Consider the following 27528-nt stretch of genomic DNA (forward strand, 5'->3'; position numbering starts at 1 on the left):
TTAGAATCTCCCCCAAATTTGAAGTTGTTTGCAAAAAAAAAGGGGTGGTGCAAACTAGAAACAGAATGCTTCCTTTTTTAAAATGATTTTTTAAGAGCTATACAGTTGTTGGAGGAGAATCTGTAATTGTGTACAACATTATGAAAATAAATGAGGTATCAAGCAATCTCTAGATACTTATATCCAACTATATGCTTAATTTAAGCTTTAATTCTGTGAGGATATGAAAGAATCCGTTCTTAAATTCATTAGAATACAAGAGAAACACACAGACAATTTTAGAGAATGTAATGAGAACTAAATTATGTCATACCCCTAGGTGAAAGTCATAATAAACAGGGAAGAAATGAAAACTGATCTGCCTCTTAAAGAGGGTGGATAGAGGGGTAAAGAAAAGATACTATTTTAGGTAAAGAAAAAAGTTCTACTAGCCCTGGCTTGATGGAAAGAAGTTGTGTACCCATGGAAAGTCACCTTTCCCAGAATGATGTGGGGAAGCTGGGGAGCTGCAGAAAAATAATTTTAGAAAGAAGATATTAGTGGAGCCAAGTGACTGAAAGTCCTGAATGCCTGGCACTGAAATCCAAACTAAACCAGGAGCAAAGAGAGCCATGGAAAGTATGTAAGCAGATGTGTGACAGGAGGGCAGTGGGCTGTCTTGCAGAGAGGTGCAGGGCGTACCAACACAGAGGCATGGGAAGAAAGGCTACTTCAAGTGCCAGAAAGCCAGATAGAATAACAAGGACACAAGCCAAGGGGGAGTTCTAAGAAACATTTCCAAATGAACAACAACAGGCCAAGGTGACTGACTAAACCTGGAGGTGTAGCTCTGTGTGTAGTTACAGTACAGAGAGAGCACTGGTTTTAGACAAAAGAGTCACCAAGTTCTTTGCATACATTTCTAAAAAAATGCAATGTCCCAAAAATGTCAAAATCATCTCTTTGCCATTATTAGACTCAAACTAGGTAGAGTAAAGGCATTTTAAGAAAATTGTAACTAATGTAAATATACTTCTAGCAAGGTTTCAGATTGGTAAGTATTATGAGGATGATGATAATCATTATTTTCTTCATTGTGGCAGTGTGATTTTTACTTACTTAGTTATTTATATTTAATCATACCTTATTTCACAAAGGATTTGAGGTAACATACAGTGAGAGTAGAGCTTCAATTAATCAATTCTTTGTTCATTTATTTAGTCTCTTTATTCTTAAATGCATGAGTAATATTAAATATGTCCATTACAGCACTGTTTCATAGCTCATACAACTCAAAAACAAAACAGAAACAACCCAATCAAGAAATAGGCAGATGACCTAAACAAATGTTTCTCCATTGAAGACATACAAATGGCCAATAGCCACATGAAAAAATGCTCAGTACTGCTCTAATTATCAGAGAAATGCAAATCAAAACTACAATGAAGTATCACCTCACACCAATTAGAATGGCCATCATTAAAAGTCCACAAATGATAAATACTGGAGAGGGCACGGAGAAAAGGAAACCCTCTTACACTGTTGGTGGGAATGTATTTTGGTGAAGCCATTATGGAAAACCATATGGAGATTTCTCAAAAAACTAAAAATAGACTTACCATATGATCCAACAATCTCACTCCTGGGCATATATTCAGAGGAAATATTCAAATTTGAATATTTGAATTCAAAAAAATATATATATAGTAGTATTATATATATTCATATATGTGTATATATATGAATGGAATACTACTCAGCCATAAAAAGAATAAAGTAATGCCATTTGCAGCAACATGGATGGACCTGGAGATTGTCATAACAAGTGAAGTAAGCCAGAAAGAGAAAGAAAAATACCATGTGATATCACTCATATGTGGAATCTAAAAAAATAACACAAATGAACTTATTTACAAATGAGAAACAGATTCACAGAGACAGAAAACAAACTTATGGTTACCAGGGTGGGGGAAGTGTGGAGGGATAAATTGAGAGTTTGGGATTTGCAGATACTAACATATATACATAAAATAGATAAACAACAAGGTGCTATGGTATAGCACAAGGAACTATATTCAATATCTTGTAATAGTATATAATGAAAAAATATGAAAAGGAATATATATATATTTATATATGTATAACTGAATCACTATGCTGTACACCAAAAATTAACACAACATTGTAAACCAACTATTACTTCAATTTTTAAAAAAGCACTGTTTCATATTTGATATACATAAGGAAAGTTTAAAAAATTACACATCACCACGTGTATCCTGTATTCTAGTTGGCTACTCTTCTGATATATTTCAATTATTTCAGTTTTTAAAACAGCAAGCAGGGTATCACAAAGGCTCTGAGATACATTATATTTAACTCTGCGGAGTAGAGTATTAAATTACATAACACCAATTGCATCTAACTAGCAACAACACAGAGTATGTGGCCATTATAAACATAAAACTAATTCTTTCATGTTTATCTTGCTGGCTAAGATCATGGGAATTACCAAAATATTTACTTTCTGCACTATGTTCCCATAGACAGTTACAATTGTGATGATACTTTAACAGTCATAATGGCAGACTTGATACTGACACCAGACTTCCTCCTTTTGTTTGCCTTTTAAGAAGAGGTCATTAATAACAGTAATGATTAGCCATCTCAGTCATCACTCAAACCAGACAGGAGGCACAATGGCCCTTATATCAAATCTGACCTGTGACGTAGAAGTCTTTAAGTCTTGTAAGTAAGCCTTGATAAGTCCCTCTACACAATAGGGTTTCCTATTATAAACATCTGTTTTCTCACATGAACCATGTTGAAAATGTTAAAAATAAGTTTCTCTTTCCATATCAGTTTGTAAAAGGAATAATCAATCAAAAAGTAAGGTTGAAGGTCCAAATCTCCTTCTCCCACTGATGTAAATTTCCGTCTTAACTTTCCCAGGGGATTTTAAAGTTCAATCCTAGGGAAGGTAAAAGAACACAATAAAGCTTTTTTTTTTTTCAAATAATAGATAATATGTACATATGTAAAGATACTAAGTGCACTTTGAAAGAAAAGAAAAAATCAGGCAAGATGCTGTGCAATGTGCCAATATTTCTTCCAACTCTAGGACTGTATGTAATCAGGTCCCCAAACCAGTGCACTGTTGCTCTTTTCTTTAGAGATTCCTCTGGAATCAACTGGAACACATTGATATTTAGAGCAGAAGAAGTCAGAGGCAGCCATTAGGAAATGCCAATACTGCTCTTCCTTGTTGTCTTGCCATCTGCTGGACTTAAAGAATATTAGTCATCTAAGCTGTTTACTAGGAAAATGAGGGCAGATCTGTACAGAGATCAGTAAGGGCACAGAGGATTCATGCACATACCACTCCAAGTGATAGTCACTACCTAGAATGCTGTATTCAAAAGGATTTTGAGCCCATATGCAAGCTCAACAGTAAAGAATCAATGACAATCATAATGCCTACCAAGGCCATGTAAAGGGAGAACAGTAGCACTTTGAAATAATGCCATATAAAGCAATATGGATGGATCTAGAGATTATCATACTAAGTGAAGTGTTAAGTCAGAAAGAGGACAAATATATGATATCACTTATATATGGAATCTAAAAAAAATGATACAAATGAACTTATTTACAAAACAGAAACAGACTCACAGACAAAGGTATGGTTCCCAAATAGGAAAGGTGGGGAGGGATAAATTAGGAGTTTGGGATTAGCAGATACAAACTACTATATATCCAAACTAATATAACATTGTAAATCAACTATACTTCAATTTAAAAAATTGTTTTAAATAGCCACATATGGCAAGTGGCTGCCATAATAGACAGCCAACATGTTTATGGATGAATATGACTATAATATGTTTGCTTGCTATGTTGAAGTAAATCCACAAAGGAGGGGTACTAAGTCTATTTGGTTTATTGAGGTATGCTAAGTACCTAGATCACTGCCTGAAACAAAGCAGGGGCTCAATAAATATTCGTTGAATGAATAAATGGCTGGATAAAAGATTTTTCCTCTTAGGTCAATCCTGAGGTATATACAGTTTAGCAGTTTTTGGCTTCTATACAACATCATACAGGGAGATGTGTGTAATAAGACAACTAAACACTCTTGGACTCAAATCAGTAACACATTGACCTAAGTAGTGACAGTATTTTCTTCAAGCTGATAGAGGATCAGTACAGGCATATTTAAATTCTACACTGAGAATTTAAACTACTCTGAAATATCCTCAGCCCCTAACTTGAAAAGTAAGAAAACAATTCACTTTAGAATTTTCCTATGTGGGAATAGAACATTATTTGAGGCAAAACTTCTTCATTATCACAGGAAGACAATAGAGACAATACTGTACCAAATCCACAGTTGGAACTGAGTTTAAGAGCTCTTTTTGGAAACACTAAATAGAACATTCAATGTATTTCTTAAAGTGAAAGGGAGTATTCCTACAAAAACACATTGGGCATATATAACTTACAGTGCCTTAGAAAAATCGCATTTAAAGTCTGCAACACCAACATTTATTCACCCCCTAAATACTACTGAGAAGTGACAAAAATAGAAAATCATTATTAAAGAGACAGATCAAGGAAAACAATGATGAATTTTGTTCCAAATGGGATGACATTTTTTAAAATACTGATATTATAGTGCAAAGAACTATGTTACCAGTATTATTTATTATTGCTAATAAATAGCATAACTTTATTCATTAGCAATAATAAATTCTAAACACTTTTCCTTTGTGAATCTGAGGCTATTAAGAAGAACATATTCCTGAGTTGACTATGGTATTTAACCTGCCTTGTGACACATGCCATCTAAATAACAATCCACAAACCATTATGCAGTGTTATTTGAACCATAAATAAAATACCTTCTGAGCACTTTCCCCTATCTCTCAATATTTGTGGGGACATCTGACCTTGAACTGGGAGTCTCTTCTGAAAATGTTGCCCACATGTCTAAAGTTCTCCCCCTCACACACGTACTCTGCCATCCACCCTCAACCAAACCATCAAAATTACATTCAGATTTTTGTGGTATCGTAATAACTTCAATATGGGATATATTTTCAACGTTCTGGTCAGAGACTTCTTTCTTTCCCGCCTCACCCTCCTTCCAAGTTATTTCAGGTTTGCATATTTCATTTTCACATCTCAGCAGGATACCCATCATATAACATTTATTTGTGAGGTCTAAAGGCATAATGTGGAGGACTGTGAACTAGCATGTCAAAACCACATACTGCATGGGTACGTCTTAAAGAATGAAAAAGGATTCCTTCTTTTTCCTCAAGATATATAAACTGTCTCAACAGGATAAGTCCAAAGTGAATACCAAACCTAATTAAAAATGAAGAGCATAACAAGCAGTATTAAAATGTCTTTTTTGATTCATTCTTCTCCAAGTTATGTTTTTATCAAATGTCCTGTCTCATTAATGACTTCAATAGACATAAAGAGTATACACACCTTCCAATCTCACCAAATTCAGGAAAGAGTTGCAATCATTTTCCCTTACATGTTTTGGGAGGTGTGACAGCAGAGAATACAGAGGCAGGGTAGAAAGGGCTTTGAGAAGATGCTAAGTCCATTCACCCGCCTGCAGGGATGAGCGTACTTATCTACTCCTAGGAAAATGAGGCTGTTTCTAAAGATCTCTAGAGTCGGAAATACCACAATTTCTCTTGGGACTCAATTTCTACATTTGAGAACGTTTATTTCTAAGAAATTCTTCCTTTGGGTCTAACCATGCTTCAGGGCCAGCTTCAGGAGCATGTGAGCTGTGTGACTGCACAGGGCCCCATGCTCAGTTTAATGCTTTGTTGTCGCCTTCTGGAAATCCTTAATAATTTTATCTTTGAATAAGTGTTTTGTAAGTGAAGTCTGATGAGACAATGAAGCGTGTGTGCAAAGGGAAAATATGTACAATATGCAAGCATCCTTCCTCCTTTCCCCTATTCACATACAGCTCTGTGAGCTCAGAATTCCCGTGGCCCCAGGATGAGTGGGAGTTCATGGAGACTCAAAGTAAGCAGGAGGAAGGCCTGTTACGTCTAGACTGATTAAGCAAAGGAACTGAAAGCCCCAAGAGGCTTTTCATTTGAACCAGAACTTGTTTTGAATGAAGAAAGAAGGGAATAGATTCAAAGAAACAGGAATGACTAAGGAAACCCACTATACGCCTGTTACTTCCCTGTATTATCCAGCCACTTACACTGAAAATGATAACATAGAAGGAAAGGGAAACAGAGTGACACAGAGCTCCTTTTCCTTTAGTCCTTCCTTACTCAGCAGGAAGCTGAAATGTTGGTACATGTGCACATGTTAAGAAGTGAAATAAAGACAATTAAGCTTTGTGCAGTGATTCTATAGTTCTGTAAAAACAGAATACAGATGCATGTATGAGCTACCAAATGCAAATTGTATAATTGTAGTGATTGTTTAAATTTTTCTTTATTTAGAACATAAATAAATAGCAAGCAAAAACACCATGATGAGAGAGAGACCACAGAAACTAAAAAGCTATGTTTTTAGTATCTGTTTAACAGCACTTTAGCATTTTTTCTTACTTTTTTGAACAAGGTTATCTGCATTTTCATTTTGCACTGAGACCTGTAAATTACACAGCTGGCCTTGCCCTGCTTCCTCACGATCCAGATTAGAGCCACTGCATCTGTTCCGCCAGTTACCTCCTGTTAGCTTTCACCCTTTTCTCCACTCATTTACCTAACAAATATTGACTGCCCTATGGTGAGGCACTGTGCCATGCACTGAGAATATTAAAATGAGTAAGATACAATTCTTGCCCGCAAGTGTAGTCGAGGAGACAAGTCCCTGTGAAAAGGTAGCAATATCTACCTTGCATGACTTTAGTAAGGATGACAAATAATAAACATAAAATGCAGAAACCACTTCTAATGATGATTAGCACTCTATTCAATCACCTCATTCAATTCTTATTATAATTTATTGGGCAGGTAACTTAATTGTTCCCATTTTATAGCTACAGAAGCAGAGATTTAGATCAGTTAAGAAACTTGACCAGAAGGACTTTGCCATTAAGTGGTAGAACCAAGATCTGAGGCCACCCAAGTCTTTTTGACTACTAAATCTGAGTTCATAAGTGATAGCTATTATTCTTATTAAAATAATTCTAACCATTGCATTTGTTATTTTCTAGTATTACAGTGTCTACATTTCTGATCCTCAAAGGTCAATTTTAGCTGTAACTTAATCAATTTAAAAAATGTGTACTGTAAATTTTTTTCCAATCTATTTTCACTATTTTGCTGATGATATAAACTATAGATTGATTTCTTTTACTATGATAATTTTTAAACTCAACTGTAGAAAATTAGATTTAATTGACAAAGCTTGTGATTTTCAAAATTGTGTTCATGACTTTGCTAAATATAGTAGACAGGTTAAAAACGTGCTTTGGAAGCAGACAGACTCAGGTCGAAACTGTGGCTCTACCACCCACTAGTTTCAGAAAGTTACTTAACTCTCAAAGCCTAAATTTTCCCATATGTAAAATAAGGATTGAAAACAGTACCTTAACTATATTATAGGTCCATGTTAAAGTTAAATGAGATAATCCTTGTGAAATAGTTAAAATAGCACCTGGAACCTAGTAAGCACCCAAAAATGTTAGTTTTAGTAGTATTATTTTCAGTACCATGTTCTCATAGCTATGTTTAAAAATGAATCTGAAATGACTTTTTTCTCGAAACGGTTTTCTCTAATACAAAAAAAAAAATCAAGGGTTTCTAATTTCTAAGAAGTATATTATTTCTTTGTAAATAAAATCATGCAAAAAATGGTACCTGGTGGTCATATACCTCTACGAATTCAAGGGATCAAAGATGTTTTTATTTATATCATTGTTCACCCAAAACAAATGGGTGAAGTACTGAAATACAAACCCTATTTCTTCCTTTTTTTGTTCTAAACTGCCTATTCAAAGGGTCAAGAGTAAAAGAGTTTATAAACTACATATAAAAAACTATATAAATGTAACAAAATATTCTTGTCATTTAGCAAGGCTATCTCAGTTTTCTCTAACTCTTGAAGTGACACTTAAATTTAAGAATGTTGAGCAAATTAAAATGGCTGAACTGTTTTCTCTGGTGGAAAAGGAAAGGATTAGCTAATCTGAAGGTTTACTGCCATCACTCAGGCGGTCAAATGACTCTTTCCCTGGCTTCTAAGTGATTGAAGAGCACATAAAAAAGACTGGATACCACATAAAAATGGACTATATACCTACTTTTTAAATAGCTCTACAAAAAAGGCCTGTATTTGACACTTTTACTATAGTTTGAAGAAAAGGAAAACAGGATTTGAATTAAAAAAACAAAACAAAATAAAGCCTTCATTTGATACCTTAGAAAACATGATAGCCATGTGACATCTTCCTAAAACCACAATCTTTTCAATAATGCTAGCTGTTACCACTGCAGGCTTGTGGATCCTTACCAGTTCTGGAGTATCCTGCTGCAGCGGCAGAAATGTCGCCTCCAGAATAGCTATCTGGTCAGTGCTAAGCTTTTGCCACAGCCCGATCAGCAGAATCACCAAATGGGTGGCACTCTTCAGCCTGGTGAATGACTGGAACAGATTGTCTTGGTTTTCCTCTACTGCGTCTGCTAGAGCGATTACCTGCAGAAATTACGAACTTCGGTTAGGGATAATTTCACAATTCTTGAGCCCTCAACAAATTACATTTGGCACACTCTTGTTTTTCTTTAAAACAACTTGATGAACTTTGTCTTCCACAAACACAAGCTATGTTGAGTAATAAAAGAGTTATCATTCATCTGTTCACTTCCTTCTTTAAAAAAAAAATGCTCAAAGTAATTCCAAATCCATATGGCCAAGAGATGAAAATATCCATGAAATCAGCTTAATGGCAACATTGTTCGGTGTCTGCTTCAACACTGATTCACCTTCTATAATATATAAGTAATCTCCAGTACAGTTACTACAGTCTTTATTACTAGTCATTGAGATTGATCAATTTAAAAAATTCTTATCAAAGTAACTGCATCTGCCTTGTGATTTAGAGTAATTACTTCATTATACCCTTTTAGAAAATAACTGTCTTCCTCTGATTGTTATTTTTTACATGCTAATAGTGTTAAGATAGCCAATATTTATTATGTCTGAAAGGTAGATAATGTTCAAACATTTGACCAGACAATATCATTTTTAACACAATTGTCAGGCACCAGCCTATAGGGACCTGAAAGAAAAAAAAAATGTTCAGGGTGTGTTAGCTTTACAATGCCAAATCTACTTAGGATAAAATTGGCAGGAGTCAATAGAATTGGCTTTTTTTTCATCCTCTTGAATAGTCCTGTGGAAAAAAGAACTAAAGTAACAATTGGATAGAACATCCAAGACTGCCCATTGGCGTTTTATTTTATTTTAATGTCTTGGTGAATTTTGTGCTCATTAAAGGTAATGAACTGACTGGCCCAGAGGCTCAAGGCGTCTGACAGCCCCCAGAACAGGAATAGCAAAAGCCAGGGCAATGTGAGCTCCTTTCTACAAGTCCCGGACAGTTTGAGGAACTGGAGCTCAGATGAGTTTCAGAAGTCTAGCGCAGATGATCTATTTGGTGATATTTCATGGCTTACTGACATTGGCCCAAAGGGCCTAGTAAAAATTCAACATTCAAACAAGTACAGTCTACAGCTGTGTGGTCTCCCAAATGCCATGCAGGAGAGGAGCTGCAGGGGGGACTGTCTTCAGAGAGTCTGGGAGAGGTAGGTTAGAGAAAGACAAAGCACCTGAAGGCCTTTGCCTGACAATGCTGGGCAAACCAGGTTTCTTTACCACTTGGTTGAGGGCTTGCAGGAATTACAAAAGGCAATCACAATTCACATTCGGTTCTACAGCGAGCCCTGGTAGTTTGGACCACGGTCGGCATTACAACAAAGCACGCTGCTTACCGTGTGCCTGCTACTGTGCTACTTCCCATTTACACTCAGAAGTACATGATATCCTACAACTCATGAGGATCTTATAATTTGTTGGACAGGAAACATACATACACAACCAATTAGTAGAAAGAAACATTACTGTAATAACGTCCTAATTGTGCAGAACAGAAAGTAAGTGTGAAAGAAGCTAGCTAAAGGACAGATTACTATGGGCCAGAGTTAATATCCCGGGGGCCTCTTTTACTCAAATGAGGCTTGGAACTCATCCCTTCCCCATTACTTCAAGAAGTCCCCTCGAAGAGACAGAGAGGTCACTTTCCTTAAACCAAAACACCTGGAATCATCTGCTTCCCTCACTCTCACCATAATCACAACTGACTCCTATTAAAGTCTAAGCTTATGTTCTTTTTCTTCCAATGAATGTTACAAATTAAGCCTCACTGTGGGGGCCATCATATTATAACACAGATGCTTATTGTCATAAGCCCGAATTATACAAAGATAACGTCAATAACCACCTCCTGAGTGGTGGGTATGGGCAAGAATTTGCAGGAAGCACTATAGGGAGTCCAAAGGTGACAGATCTAACCTCTGCCTTCAAAGAGTTTATAATGGAGAAAGGAAAATAGGTCAAGGAGGCAAATGTTGACAATGTAGGGAAGACCCTATAGACTATTAAAGAGGAGAATGCCACTAACATTATGATTATTATGTTAACAATAATCCCTCCAATTAATTGAGCAGGGGCTATATGCCAAGCAATCTGCTCTGTGCCATACAGGTATCAGTGCCTTCAATCCTCATGCCTCCACTGTGACTTAGTTGGTAAGATCTCCATTTACAGATAAGGACTCCAAGGCTCAGCAGATGTAAGGAATGTGCCCAGTACTATATACAGTGCTTAGAAGGGCTCCATGCTTGGTTTAAGGCCCTATTATCTTTGTCTTGAAATTCTTAATTTTATTTTTGAATTTGTGCTTTGTAAGTGAAGTCAGTAGGACAATGGAGCATGAACATGACCAGAGGCGATAAGTTCATTATCTCAGAGATTTAAATGCTGTTATATTTGCATTTAAAACTGGCATTGCACAATATAAAGATTAACTGTAAAATTCATGCTAACAATTTAAATTTTTAATTTTCATTACTTGGAATGACATTACATAGAAAATAAAAACACCATCAGAAGGTGTGAAAGAGAGACCACAGAAGAAAGGAAAAAGCTTTATATTTTATTAGCTGTTTTAATAGCACTTTCTTCTGCCTTCTCACAAGGGCCTTGCATTTTCATTTTCACTGGAAATTGCAAATTCAGTAGCCAGTCTGACCATCATCTAGTAAATAAGAGATCAGGATTCAAACTTAGAGTCTCTCACTCTAAAGACTGCATGAGACTTGAATGAAGCACCTTAAAGGTTCAGAGAAGGGCCTAACTACTAGTGAGTGCGGAGGACCTCAGGAAGGAAAAGGTGGAAGAAGCATGGAGTATTGGAAGCGGCTCAGCCAGGAGAAAGGACCAATTATTCGCTTTTCAGGAATTTTGTGAACCAGTTGTTAAACGTGGCCATTACTAAAAATTAAATTATATAAATTTAAAATTAGTTACATGAAAACAGAGATAATAAATACTCAAAACTCATTACTTCCTAATTATTTTACTGTTATCTTGGTCCTTGAGATTATTTATGCCTATTGCATCCACATGTTGGAAACACTCTGCAAGGTGGGCTACTGCCCATTTCTTCCCAACTCTGCATTCAGTAACCTCACACTAAAAGCTTGAAATCAGCCATGGTGGTAGTATTTACAACATGCAAGTTGACAAATGCTATAAAGTTAGGCTTCCCACCCATCCCGCTCCTCCCAGAGAGCCAGTTGTTAAATATTTACCAGCGCGCCACTGAGAAGGTATGTCTTCAAGGTATCTCTTGAACAGATATTGTCCTCAAGAACAGATATTGGGTAAAGGGGCTTTAAATGTAAAACAACCTGAACAAATGCATTAAAGCACAAAAGCGAGGCTACCTATTCAGGAAGGAGCAAATATTTCAGTTTGGAAACAGCATTTGATGAGACACAAAAGGCCATTCTGGGCAACTGTTGTAGAGGAACAAAATGTCAAGGTGAAGAGTGTGCACTTAATGCTACAGGTACTGGGGAGCCACAGAGCATTCTGAATGGGGGTATTATTTGATGGAAGCTGTGCTCTAAGCAGCCACCAGATCACAGCAAACATTTGGGGCATTTGCTGGGACTTAAGTGAGGCTTTTATTCACGTTTCTCACTATCAAGGGAAAATTCTTACTAAGTTTAACAGCATGTCAGTTCGTGGACCCACCCAACTTGCTAAACACAGCTGTGGTGGAAGAATGACTTCTCAGTGAGACAGCAGCCCAAGCCACAGGATCTTTCCTGAGCAAGACCCAAAATACATCAATCCAGGAGAAGCATCATTTCTCTAAGTTTCAGTCTCACTGGATATATTTCTGTGCCATTGTGGAAAGAGTCTGCTATCCCCAAATGGTCACAGAAATTGGAAAGAAATAGGATAAACAATTCCTTATGTAAATTACCCCCAAGGAAAATCTTCCTGACCTACTGGCCAGCATGAAATACTAAACAGATCTCCATGTTCTCAATTTAGTTTTACACATAACAGCCAAGTTTACTTTGTTCTCCTCGAGAGCCAAATGAATTTAGCAGAATTAACATAGTAAAAAGGGATGGAAAAACTAGACCCATCAAGATTTAGATCTGTCTGACCAGGGCCTAGAGGATCTTGCAGCTCACCTGGAACTGAGAAATGAGGCCAACCAGCTGCTAGGGCTTAAATTTGAGGGAGAATAATTTTTCAGTGCTCATCACTGGCTGTGCAAGATGTGTTCCCTGGTGTTCAACAGGTCTATAGAAAGGGAGGGGTTTCAGAAACAATAAATGCTAATGATTTCAAGCACGATGTGTTGATGGCCTTTTTTCGAATTGAAGGATTCCAAATAAAATGGGGACCCCAAAGGACATCTCTGTCCAACTGCCATATCAGTTGATGCCAAAGTAATGAGGCAGAGGCCCAGGGAGCTGCTTGCAGGAAAACTCTCAACTCATAAAGTGAGTGTGAAATTAATCCCAAATATTTCCAGCTGCCAAGATAGGCTCTAAAATTGGTTACAGGAAAGCAGCAGCAGCAACAGCAGCGTAGACATGAATCATATTATGTGAACACGGACATGTCCAATTTCTTCACCTAAACTTACCATCAAATATGCCTCCAAATCTCATGTGTAGTACACAGAGTCCCACTACATTGCTGTTTAGCTGTCATTTACTGAGCCCCAACTGTGGGCCAGGCACTGAGCTAGTACTGTTATACTCAGGTTATTATTTGGTCCTCATGACTAAATTGTGAATCCCCTGGGCTCCCATTTCCAGATGAGGAAGCAGAAGCCGAGAGCTCTGATGAGCTTAATGCTCAGCTTAATGCTCAGATGAGCACACTGATTGTGGTCATAAACTAGGGCAGGGATTTTAGTCCTACCTTCTGATTTCCCATTGGGTGCTCTTTCTTCTGCACTGGTACACAAGTGAAAACAGTTGGCCCCATAAAATAATCCAGTGGGTTTTCATCTTGAAAATCAAAGATACTGAGGAAAAACACTACTAATATATTACATCCATAACAGGCATATGTGCTTTAGATCAGTTTTCCCATTGTTGGGGTTTTTAACATAAGTCAACTCGAGTTGCAATTTCCAGGTTGGTTTTTGCCCAAAGTTACAGTATAAAGGAAATTAGTTCATAATTTATAAAAGATGGGAAGTTAACACAGTAAGTTTTCTTCTGTTAACAAAGGGAATTTTATTATGTTCCATATAACGTGAAATTACGAAGACTTTAGAAAATAACTATTTTCCAGGCCTGCTCCTTTAGTAAAGTTACTTTTTTAACAAGGATGATTGATTTATTTTCTATAAATCATAGATTACAATGTTTTCAGTAGTCTGAGCAAGTTGATACTATATAACAATCATTGTCAACATTGACTGAGGACTTTCTGGGAGCCCGGCACTAGACTAACCTCTTTACAGGGATTCTCTCATTTCACTTTGAAAACAATTCTATAAGGTAGGTACTAGTATTGCTCCCACTTAAAAAATAAAGAAACAGAATTACAGAAAGGGTCAAGCAGTTAGTAAGTGAAAGAGCTAGAATTCACACCCAAGCAACCTGACACAAGAAACATCACCAAGTAACATTGCCTGCGTTAACTTTCTGTGTGCACATCAGTTTGATCATAGGCAATATGTGGAACAAATTCTATCAGGAGCTTCCCAATGGGAGGTTTTAGCTCTGCTGACCTTCCAATACCCCATACAAATTAAGATAGGTTTATTTTAATAAAAGGCTAGCCTGGATGAACGAGTTAAGGAAATGGAATTCCTGTGATATGGATGAGTTCATACATCCCCCAGGGCAGAATGCAATAGGCTGTGCTGCAACAGGCAATGGCCTGGGAACCAGGGAGACAGTCCTTCTAGACCTGGCTTTCTACGAAACAGATTTAGGTCAGGTTCAATGTACTTCCCTTTTCAGGGCTCTAGTTTCATCGCCTTTAAAATGCAGAGGTGGGAAATATCTCTAACATCTAACATAGCTATAAGCGTCAGTTGCAAAACTGTTAAATTACTTTTGGATGATTTGTTTTGAACCATCCATACCACGTCTTTCCCTCTATTCATACACATACTGAGCTTCTCATTTAATGTTTGTTGATTTGGAGTTTTTACCTATAAAATAACAGCAAGAATGTTTTTCTTTGACTAATTCACAGGATTATGAGAATTAAATGAGAGAGGTAAAAAGATGAACAATACCAAGCACTGACAAGGACAGAACCCTCACACCTTGCTGGTGGGAATATAATATGGTACGGTTGCTTTGGAAAACAATTTGGCAGTTTCTCAAAAAGTTAAACATTGAGTTACCATATGACCCAGCAATTCCACTTCTAGGTTTATTCCCAAGAGAAATTTAAAAAAATACGTCCACTCAAAAATTCACAAATGTTTACAGAAGCATTATTTATAAATAGCCCAAAAGTAGAAATAACTCAAATGTCCATCAACTGATGAATAGATAAATTAAATGTGGCGTATCTATATAATGGAATATTATTCCGCCATAAAAAGAAATGGAGTACTTACACATGCTACTACATGGATAAATCTAAAAAAAAATTATGCTAAGTTAAAGAGGGTACTCTGGCTTGTATTATTAATACTGTATTTTTCTATTTATGTGAAATGTCCAGAATAGGCAAATCTATAAACATAGTAAGCAGATTGGTGGTTGCTTAGAGCTGGAGGTAGGCAGCAGACAGGAGGGAATGTGCTTTAGATCAGTTGATGACTGCCAGTGAGTACAGTGAGTACAGGATTTCCTTCAGGGAGAAACAGATTGTGGTGATGGTTGTACAACCCTGTGCATGCTAAAAATCATTAAGTTGTACATTTTATTAGGTTTTTATTTATTCATTTATTTATATGGAGGTACTGGGTATTGAACCCAAGACCTCGTGCATGCTAAGCATGTGCTTTACCACTGAACTATACTCTCCCTCCCAAGTTGTACATTTTAAATGGGCAAATTATATGTAAATTATATCTCAATAAAGCTGATGAAAAAATAAGAGAAGTTAAAAGTACTGTGAAAGTATAATTCATAAAGGGTAGATACATTAACACAAATAAGGCACCTTTATTTAAGAAACAATTTTGATATATTAATGGCTACACCAAATTGTAACTGGGGCTTAACGACATTCTGAATGCTGGAATGATCACATGACTTTGGAGTCAATTAGAATTAAGTCTGAACACTGGTAATGCTTACTTACTAGCTGTACAACCTCTAACTAGTTACTTTACCTCCCTCAGACTTAGTTTTCTCACCTATAAAATGACACTCCTGCTTACTATTTCTTAGTATTTCCTATAGCTGAGGGCTCATTTCAGTTTAGTAACACCTGATAAACTAATTTTTCTGTTAGAGTGACAATGACATTGAAAAGGGGAGATTTTTTTTTTCCTGGCACCTGAGGCACTCTACCAACTACTGCCTCCTAAGGTGATACAAGACAGCTGATCACTCTACAGTGTTCCCTGGCCCTCTCTGATCACTCAATGGGACAGTGCTCATTCTGTAGCCAAGTTTAATCAAGTTTCAAAGTAAAATGTCATAAGACCTTCTTTCATATATATTACTAAAAACTATGTAGGTTACATGTATTGGATTCCATTTCTTACTCCTTTAGCAATTCTATTAAAACACACGCACAGATACACAACTTTGCCTGATACGACTTGTACTCTAGAAATCCTCTAAGGCTTGTTAATCAGGGAGCTATACATTGATTTTCTTTTGTACCTTACTGAAAATGATAGAAAATTTGGTGGTTTGAATAAAACGTTTATAAAGTTACACTATGAGAAGGCAGAGGGAAAACAAAACTCATATGTGGCCCAGAAAATTCCAGTGTAAAAAGAGTACTTGATGAGTCCCCAACATGCCCTCAATTTTCCAGTACTCGGTACATGGTGGGTGTCCCGTAAATGCTGCCTGAATTGATGAACCTCAGAGTCAGTCCACCTAAAAATCCAGCACAACTAGGAGCCATACTAAACTGCCTCTTAAATTCTAGACACACTCAATCAGGCACTGTCAGGCTCCCAATCTGAATGGAACTCAAGTGATGTCACATGGAAACAAGAGACCTACCTCAATATATCTGTCATCTACTTTAAAAAAAAAAAAATCTCTCCAGTTCACCTTTAGCCACAGCTGCCTAACGCCAAGCTACAGACAGTTCTAATGACTACTGAAATGAATTTATTCTTCACATGGCTGCCCTTTGGTTAGAAAGACACTTTAAGTCTAGGGGAGACTTGGAAGCAGGCAAGAAATAGGGCATGCTTTCTACTCAATTATGTTATTTGTGATGGCATTTGCTGCAGACTACAACATGGCCAAGTCCTTGCAAATAAAGAAGAAAAAGTTTACCAGGTCTAAGCTTTTACTTTGCCGGAAAAGATCCAATTTTTATCCAAAAGAATTATTCTTTTACCAAAAACAATGTAATAAGGTTCAAAATGAAAAGAGAAAGGGCATAGAGATGATTTAAATGTCAGATAAGTATATCAGAAATGTTTCATTATCTATGTGCTGAAACTTCAGCCAGATAAAAGAGAACTCTGGCTTCTTCAGAGGCATAGCAAGAATCTAATTCTTAGCTACTTTTGCTACTATGTTATTTTGTATAAATAGGATAGAAGACTGGATTACATTCGATTGTGCCTCACATGTAGTAAAACTTAAGATTCCCCAACAACATGTATTTAGCTGAAATTTCTAAACCAAATCCAAGATTAGAATACATTTTTAACCATGCTACCATTTTGGGTAACTATAAAACAACAGAGAAAGTGTACCCATTCAGTGAAAAATTTCAGTCACTCAAGCTATTTATCTTCATAAAAAGAGAACTGCTAATTGCCTAAATCATCTGATGCTTTGAAACAGCAAGGTATGATTATTGTGACTCTCTGAAGCCATGATGGTTTTTCTGGTCTAGAAGTATAATTTTCCTTGACACCAATCTACACTTGTCAAATGCCTTGAAAATTCATATAAAACTGGTTTTAGAAAAATAAATTATTCCTGAGAAATTTCTTTGTACTATATACTGTCAAAACAACCCTCACTTGAAAAAAAAAAAAAAACAACCCTCACTTTCATTCTTTCTTTCTTAATGTACTACCCAGGAGAATATAAAATGTAGGCAGTACTGGAATATAGACTTTGGCTGGGTCTTTTAAAATATATACCATTGATACATAAAAATGATAAATGAGAAAGACAATAAATCATTTATAAGTGACATACAGACAAATTTCGCTATTTCAGCAAAGTTTATTTACCAAATAGACATGTAACTTAATCAGCTGAAGGGAAACTAACTTCAATGATTGGCTAATATAATGCTAAAAATACAACTGATCTCAAACCTGGTTACTATTTTTTACCCATCCCCCGACACCAGGTGACCAAATTTTTACCCCTTTCCATAAGATTATATTCCTATAGCCAAGTGAAACCCAAATTTTAAAAATAATAATTAATGGACTTTGTACAAAGAAGAATGAACGAACACTCTCACGACCACAGTTGCTCATTAAACAGATTGCTGTTAAAGCTGGAATCTATGGTTGGCAATGTCAGAGCTCATTTTACAAACCCTGGAGAATGCCACAGTTATCACTGCCCAAAAACAACATCCACAAGGTCTGATCTGAATAGTTTCTAAGTTTAGACTGTTTCAGGCCACATTCTTACATCAGACATGTCAGTAATTATGTAGCCATCCACAGAACCTTGAGTGCCATCTCCAATTAGGGGAAATGATGGATATATGGGCAGTTGGCAGCTGTTCTAAGAACATTCCTTAGCAAATGCTAAGACAAATTATTCTGTGTGATCAACTGAGACATGCTGATAATCCATTCAAAGGTAAAAAGAGACTGGAGACCTCAACAATGCTAATGAGGCTACTGATCACTTCCTTGGTTCTAGAATTTGAGTGGTGAATGTGACATGCTTACAATTAAGTGAAACTGTCAAGTTTTTTCTTTCTATGAATCTTCTTTTAAAACACCTGGTTTTTCAAAAGAGTCTATTTCTCTTGAACACCTGTGTTTTTTAATCACTGTTGCATTTTTAGATAAAATACATAGTTATGTATCACTACTATCTGGTAGTACTTTGGCAATATATATACAGGTCTATATGGCCTAGACTATATGGAAATAATATAAAAGGCAATGAATGGAACTACCCGGGTTCATATGAAGTGAAATTAGGGTAAACTATGAGCATTTCTACAATTACAGACTGTAGGCACATTATAATTACAAGTGGCTTTGCTGAGGATACGCTGTACCTGATTTCTGCTATTTTGTAAACTTCTCCAGGTCAGAGACTTTTTTATTATTTTCCATACCCTTCCCATAGTCTCTGGCTCACAGCAGGCACTCAGTGAGTGTCTGTTGTACTGAAGTAAATTTAAAAGCCTGATAACTCAGTAGCACAAGTATCCACTAGGACGGCAATTTACAGGAATACTACCTGGGCAATGGAAGTCTATCCCTATATTCCAGGCGAACAAGACCAAGGTCTACCACGTTTGAAAAGTTTTTAAAGGCTATGTTATTTGTTGGGTCTACCATAGGTAGTAAATTTAAATTAACTATACTCTAAATCCATGCCTTCCAAATGTAGTATTACATTACAACGATCTACTAAATTCATTCAGGGCTTTACTGCTAAGTTTATGTAGTGTCATAAAGTCTGTAATTTAACTTTAAAATACATCATCATAGACAAGGTCATATGATGAGATCATGTGAATCAGCTTAATCTACACTCTAGAGCAGTTTCTCAGTCTCCTCTTAATGACCTTTGGGGCCAAATGATTCTTTGATGTGGGGAGCTGTCCTGGGCTCTGCTGGAAGTGTAGCAGCACCCCTGGACTCTAAACACTAGGTATCAATAGCACCCTCTCTCCAGTTATGACAACCAAAAATGCCTCCAGACATTGCCAAATGTCTCCTTGGGGACAAAATCACATTTAGAATCACTAGCTTGATACTCTGAGAACAGGGATTATGTTCTGTCTTATTTATCACTGTGTCCCAGCATTTTGTACAGGTCCTAACACATAGCAGAGATCAACAAATATCTGTTCATTTTGAACTGAAATAAAGCCCTTCTGGTGTATCCTGGAAGGGTAGTTATTGGCTTAATACTACTACCAGAAGCTTCTCTCAGAAGTAGAGCTAGTACTTAGCATACCAGTTGCAATGCCCAGCAAATAGCACATTTCCTTAATTCTGTAATGCACTTTGCTCATTAGGTGCCTTCTTCTGCCCTCCATATATATTTTAATGTTTTTCAAATCTGGATGTGTCTTATAGTGCCAGTGTTCATTTAACATGCTAGTTTTTCTTTTTATCTTTCAAAGTGTTCAACTCAATAGTGTGCCTTAAAATTAACAGCTCAGAATCCACTGAATGTATTTTTCACTGGGTATTTTGTTTGGAATGATACCTCCCAATGCCAGAGTTTTCATCCAGTTAGCAGAAAACAACTGTTCCAAGAGCACTCCCTGGCTGCCCCTTTTGGGGCACTGTCTTACTTTCACAGAGGTTCCCTCATCCTCCCTCGTGCTTCCTAGTGGGACCTACTGTAGGGCCAAGAATGAGTTCTTTCACACGATATTCATAACTAAAATGTGCAGTAGAGTTGCTAGATTCACTCTAGCCATGATGAAACTGAGTCTCTGAAAGGTTCAAAAGACTGTCTACAAACATGCAGCCAGATTCAAACCCAGACCTGCCTAGTCACAAAGCCCATTTTTCTCAACTTCACACACTGCTTCTACAGATTGCAGCTCTCTGGAGCTAGAAAATTCACTTCTGCAAATTTTTCATGTATTTTTTCATGCTTTCAATGAAAAAATGCATTCTGGAAATAATAAAATGTATTTCTTTTGAATAGAGGCTAAGATTGATTTACCTTAATAAAAAATAAAATGTATGTTTATTCAGTCTATTCAACAAACATCAACTGAGCATCCACTGGGTGCTAGGTGCTGTATTGACCTTAAAGGAGGAATAAATGTGGCTCAGTGAGAGACCAAAATGGGGTATGGGGGATAAGGCGTACAACTAATAAACATTTTGTGAGATAGTGACATTTTTCAGCATTACAAAAATAATTCTAATGACTATTTTCAAAGTGATCTTCAACTATAAAACTAGCCAAAAGACAGTAAATATCTATGTAAATTTCTAATACAGACTAGAATTAAATAAAAAGGAAAAAAATCCATGGTGGTTTCAGTCCTGGCATCAGTATTCTAAATTTAAACTTTCTCTGTTAAAACATACAAATAAAAATGAAAACAAAACAGGGTAACTAAGAAAAAATTTAGAATTTTGCCTCAGCAAAAAAAGAAAAAAAAGAATAAAAAAACTACAAACATAAGCAAGTAAAGGTAGTATATATTAAAATGAAATCTTTTCTTGAAATGTCCAGGTTTAGATTTGATGAGGTAAGAGGTCCCTCTAATTCCAACACATTTTTTTCTTCATTCAAAGAAGCTGAAATAGAGTATATATGGAAGACAGTATCTGATGAGAGAGGTATATGGGTTACAAGCTAGTTTTAAAAATAACTCACTTTCTAGTTTACTTAAATAAATCAAACAGGTGTCACAGTTTAAAATCAGAATCCTCCAATAGAGTCCATTTACCAGAAATCTGAATCCATTTTTAAAGAATAACAAGAGAAAAAGATTATCATCATACCAGTAACTGATTCACACATTTTTTGTTTAAATTCTTGGTATTATTACCCCAAAATGTGATAACAAGCTGAATTTGGATAAAATAACAGGTATCACACCAAACCATCCAGAGAAGAAATTTTTAATCTGAGGAAAGAATGCCATCTTGGCACTTTCAGGACGTGCATGAGTGATGGGAAAGATTATAGTTTAGTTTGTGAACACTCAGGAAATAGTTCTTTGTTTCAGTTCTCTAGCATTTTATCATGCAGCCATCATTGTGAGTTTCCTAAGAACACCTTAGAGAAGTCGGGTTTAGTAATCATTAGAAAAATTAAGATTTGATGGTTAAAAAACAATTTTATGAAAGATCATACATGTTATTGGGGAACCGCTCAGCACAAAACTTTTGGGATGTCAGAAATCCGTTCTGGCAGGAATCTGAAAATGATGAGCTGGCCAGTCACATCTTAGTTTACCAATATTCAGGACAACTGGATTTTTCTCTGGTTTTATAACAGCTTTTGCTTGAATAGAGACAGAAGCAATAGGAAGATCTAGGTCATCTACACTACTTTGAAAAGATATTAAATATTCAATTTTTCCTTCCACTTACTGAAGAAAAACTCAGAGTCTACTTCAGCAACAGAGTTAGCATCAGATTCACTTAAAAGGGGGTTGGGGCCAAATCTCTAGACCAATTTTCTACTAGTTGACTGTCTACCAATCAAATTTAATTTCTTTCAAGATGAGAAATCTTAACTAGAAGAAATCTTAACTAGAAAACAAAGTTTTCCATAACATTATAGACCAAAGATTCTTTAACAGTTTGTCATTATGGGAATTTCAACTGGTTATTTTCATTTAAAGAAGTCTATCCTGAACATTATAAGGTATCTCAGATATGTTCACCACACACATATATTATCAATCAGTACTAATGTTCTGCTGAACATCAAGCAAACTCCATTCCCTAATATGAAACTACTTATCTAGAATCCAATGAATTCCTTTCCTCTGGATAGAAATAAACTCTAAAATTAATGAGACCAAGAGGAGAAGACTTTAGCAATTACAGAATCAAAACTGGAGGGCTAGATCATAAGACATTTTTTATATCACACAACAGTGCATTATTCCATGTCTCCATTCCCTAGATTGTATGTTCCTTGAGAACCAGGACTACCTCCTTATTTAAAGCTCATGACACTAAATATTCAATACATTCATCTGAATTCAACTGAATTGAATTTGAAAAAACCTTCAAAATTATCTAGTCTAAGTTCCTTATTTTTTATACATATAAAAAATGCTAAGGCCCAGAAACATTCAGTGACTTGCCTAAAATCACACAGAAGGTTAGTATTAGAACCAGGGCACATCCACACCCTGCTTTAAGGATTTTACCTACATTCTCTCATTAACTATTCACAACAATCTTTCAAAACCAAGTGGGGCAAGCATCTATGTTCCCATTTTATGAGGAAGAAAGTGCAAAATGCCAAGGTCACATGGGAGGTTTAGAAGCATATTAAACTCAGAACTCCATGCCTTACCTTTTATTCTTAAGGCACAGAGAATTTAAAACATGCCACTCTGCACCTACAAGGAACAAGCGAGGAAGGGGCAAGTGAATCTAGACCAAGTGTTTAAGAAGATGGGATGGCACAGAAGTGGAGAACACAGATGTTGCATAAAAAGAAATAGATATAAGGGGCACAGGTGCAGGTGGCCAGAAGGAGGAGGAAACCTTGAGGCTGGTAGTGGCAGGTCTCTCTATAAAATGGAATCATAGGCTCTGTTTTGACTTTCCATTTTCTCAGAAACTTAGTAATTTTCTTCACTGTCAAAATTTTATAACTCGTATAGCTGATTTCATCTATAGTTTATAGTCTATCACATCTCTGACACTGATGATTATTTCCCCTGGGATCAGTAAGCTATGATATTCAGAGATTAAGCTGAGATGCTATGCTTATAGAAGAGCCTGAGCCTCTACCCTAACCCTTTCTCAAGTTGGGCAAAAAATGTTACCTGACTGTTGAGAACACCACAACTCATAAAGAGCAGAGACCAAGACACATCACCTGGCCATTCTGGCCAGAGTTTACTGGAATGAAGGGGATCAAAACATGGGCATGGAATAAAAGAGGAAAAGAAATGGCCCAGACCACTTCTAGCAGCAAAAATTTGTCTAAAGATTGCTTGATGTGGCAGAAAGAACAGAGGCCTATTAGTTAACAGTTTGAGCCCCAGTTTTGCTGTTTAGCTTAGTCAGGTCATTCTCTTTTTCTCAATGATTCTCATTTTCCTACTGTGAAAAATAGCAAACTAATATTAACTTGCCTCATGGAATTATTATAAGGGCCAACTAAAATAATGTATGTAATAGCATTTAGTAAACTGTGAGATACAATACAAATGTTAGCTGTCATTGTACTAGAAGAATAAGAAACTTAACATCTCCAAATATTCTTAATTAATATCCTCCAAACCGAGGCCTACAATTCAACTAATTCACCAGGAAAAAATATAAAATTCAGTTTATCTGGAAAAAAATAGCATGTGAAACAAACTACCATTTAAGAAATGGGGATATCAGCGAATTACAATTAATCCTTAACATCTGTCCTTAAAGAATGCTATTCAAGAGTAAATATTCGCCAGGTTATACAGGAGTAGAGGGGATAGTCAATAGCCACAAGGTGAGGATCAAAGGATTTTCAATAACAAAAAATTTTATAGAAAGAATTGTTGCTTTCTGTAACACTGGTATTGAATTTCAGTATCTAAAACAAAATAAAGTCATTGGCTTGGGACATTCACATGATGAAGACATTGGGTAAGAAACTACCCAATAAATCACACACTCAATTTGTTCTCAGTAGAAGACATTACTGGCTAAGACAATGAAGCATGTTTTCTCGGTTGGTGAGAGCACCTGTGAGTATCAACTCTGGTCTCAAGCAGCTGGAGAGAGTTAGAAAAAAAAATAAGGTTTCCCCTGAGAATTCCCATTTTCGCCTGAATGGTACCAGGGCCACCTCTGAACAGGCAACTGGCTTACTACACAGAGACAAATTACTGGGGGAAAAAAACCCAGGATTTCTTTTAGCATCTATCTAAACAACAACAAATACAGTAAGAGCTGGCTTCTAATTTGGGTGAGGGAGAATAGGCTCTTTGTTCCCCAAACCTCACAATTCTGAAACAAACCTATGTCTTAAAATCCACACAGTCAAAGGTTAGGTGAAGATCCCTGAATATGTAAAAATACGAAATGACACAATATTGGAGTTAATTCGCTTTAAAAAATGATTCTTAACAGAATCCCTTTTATGTTCAGCAACTTCCTAAGTGCACCAAAAATAGAATTTGATTTAAACAAACTTCATTCCTTTACAGCTTTTTCTCAGGAGCACACTGATGCCACTGAATAGGAGATTCTCTGACTGCTGGCTGACTCCCTCACTCCAGCACTTCCTCTCCCAGGGACCCTCTCTGGGGCTGCCCAGACACACATCCATGAGGAGACCATTTATAGCCCACTTGAATATTATGAATTTGAGGCGCTGTGACAGTATCTTTATTCCAAGATTGCTCCTGACTGTAAGCTAAAAAAATAATTTAGCCTAGATGATTTCGACTGAGAGGAAAATAATACGCTGCCCCAGACTCAACTTTGGCAGTCTTGAACAGCAAGGTTAAATTATGTCCCTAAATTTTGGAGAAGACAGAGACCACTTTGGTTGCTCCCCCACCATATCCACACCCCTCCACAAAAAACATAAAAAGGATTAATTTCTCAAGTTAGGAAATCAGGTTTCAACCCACCATTGTGTGGTCATAAGAATTACACCCAACTATTCATGAGTTATTAGGCACTGGATTCAATCAGTGAGTGAATTCATCTTTTTTCTAGTGGCTAGCTCCACTGCAGCAAAGAACTGGCAAAATGAACAATTTGGTAAAGTGAGTCAATGGTCTTCTTAAGGTTCACACCTAATCAACTATTCAATTTTGGATTTGAATGTATTCAACTAATTTGACCATACCTTCCCACTCATGTCAGGTTGTTATTCACATCACATCATGTCCACCTTATAAAAACTCAAGAGAAAAATTCCTCTCAGACCTCAGTATTAGGTAAGTCAATCTGCTATTGAAAAACCAAACAATAACAAAAAATAACATCCAAACAAATAAAAAAAAAACTAAAACAAGGGTAAAACGTGTCCTCTGTTCCTTTAAAACATTAAGAATCTTAAATGATTGTGATCCCAACTTGCTGTTGTTGCAAATAAGTCAAATCTGTGGTCCATTTCTAGCAATGTAGGAATATTTTATATATATATTTCCATCCAAACTATTTGAGACTTGTTTAGAAATCTACTTTGATTTAACGTACTTATGTCTAGATTTTCCAAGGTACTACTGAGCTGACTCTTCTGATTAATAACAACTTCTTGCTGAATGTAATTTAAGCGGCTTATGTCAGGCTAAGCACAATAAAAGTAGTATCAATTCAGCTCAATTAACATTAGCAAATATTTAAGCCTCAGTCCAAAAATAAGTCTCATTTCAGAACTTTTTCCTCCATATCACCTTAATATTAATGCCAGTAATGTTGATCATTTACTTTGTGTCTGATACTTTGCCTCAAAAAGAAGGTTCTTGTCTTTGAAAGCTTAAAGGTGACAGTAACTAGTTTAAGATTAAACTAGCATCTATTAAATCAAAGAAAATTTTACACAGTACTGAATTCAGTGGTAAACTTCAAAGTGCTTCCTGTAAGTGATCTTGATGAGCTTAATAAATGAAGGCTAGAGTTCTCAGTAAAGACTCACTAAAGGTTGCAGAACCTAAATTAGTCCTGTCAAAGAAGACTAGAGTTGATTCCAGGTAAGGCATGTATGTCAGAGAAGTCATAGAGATAAGACTATGTTTTCATAGGCCAACAATACCATGTTTTCATAGGCTACTGATGAGAGCCATATGAAAAAAGCAAAAGTTATAAAATTGAAAGTTCTGGAAATTTTTATTATGGAAGGACATAATGAATCAAATCAAAGATTTGAGCTTGGTACCTCCAAAGTCTAAGAAGGGTGCCCAGTTTTTCCATCATGGGCCAGGTCAATACAGAATGTAACTACTTCTCTTTATAGAGTGTAAGGATTTTCTACTCAAGGTCAAGGACCAAATTATTTAAGGCAGGCTACCAATTATCAAACATTTCAGTCTATGTTCAGGCTATTTCCCAGAATAAAATAAAGGTGTTTATTCTTCATTTATAATTCATGACTTACTCAAACTATGAGAGTAAAATTAAAACTGCCACTTCTCTTGATTTCAATCTGGAATCCAGTTCACTAATCCACCATTAAATAGGGATAAATAACATACTTTTATCCAAAGGAAGTGAACAAATCCCATTTCCATTGCAGAGCAGCCCAAAAACAAAAATGATAAAGTGTGTGTGGCCCAGACAACAGAGGGTCTTCACCTCTGAAAGCCACTGAAGCACAAGTGCTTTAAGTCCCAACATTTCTGCCAAAGTCCATAGAACCTGGAAAGATACAGGTTTAATACCATGTAATTTCAACTGAACTGGAAATAATGTGGTTTCTAACATAGTTTCAGCAGGCAAATTTAAGGCTGACTAACTCTTAAATTGAAAGAAACATTTTCTAAAATTAGTAATTAGAGGAGGGAAAAGACCAGCATAATTAGAAGCTCTAAAACTCACTACTAAACATAATATTATTTCCAGGATATCCTTTTTTGTCTCCATTATACAATTGTATTTTCTATTTTGAGCCATCCTTCCTGACATCTCATCTATATTATTAGTTAAACTTAAAAAATAGCCCACTAAAATAGAGCCCTTTTATCTGGATTTTAAAAAGAAGAAAGAGTTACAACCAAAGGATCAATCACAATGGATACATGAGCATCAGTGATAGACTTTTCTCCCATCCAGAGCAACACAGTAGTCAACTGACAGGAAGAACCTCCCTCTGCCACTCAGTAAGCATCAGAACATAAATGGAAGTTTCTCCATTTCCCTACTCTTAGTTTCTCTGTCTCTAAAATGAAGACATATCATACTTGACCATTTTCTTTAAGAAAATATGAGAATTGAAAAGATATTTGTTTTTTCAAGAATGCTGAACTCTG

The 27528-nt window shown here is 36.3% G+C and overlaps 1 protein-coding gene across 7 annotated transcripts in view; it reads right to left on the bottom strand.

Annotated features, from left to right (window-relative positions):
* BBS9 (Bardet-Biedl syndrome 9) overlaps nt 1-27528 on the bottom strand; it is a 380232-nt gene that overhangs the window by 73211 nt on the left and 279493 nt on the right. For all 7 annotated transcript variants that reach the window (XM_072964696.1, XM_072964692.1, XM_072964694.1 and 4 more), the window contains one exon: nt 8488-8670. In XM_072964696.1, coding sequence (XP_072820797.1) covers nt 8488-8670 — 183 coding nt within the window. The remainder of the gene's footprint in view (nt 1-8487; nt 8671-27528) is intronic.

This window comes from Vicugna pacos, chromosome 7 (assembly GCF_048564905.1).
Source record: "Vicugna pacos chromosome 7, VicPac4, whole genome shotgun sequence".
NCBI lineage: Eukaryota > Metazoa > Chordata > Mammalia > Artiodactyla > Camelidae > Vicugna > Vicugna pacos.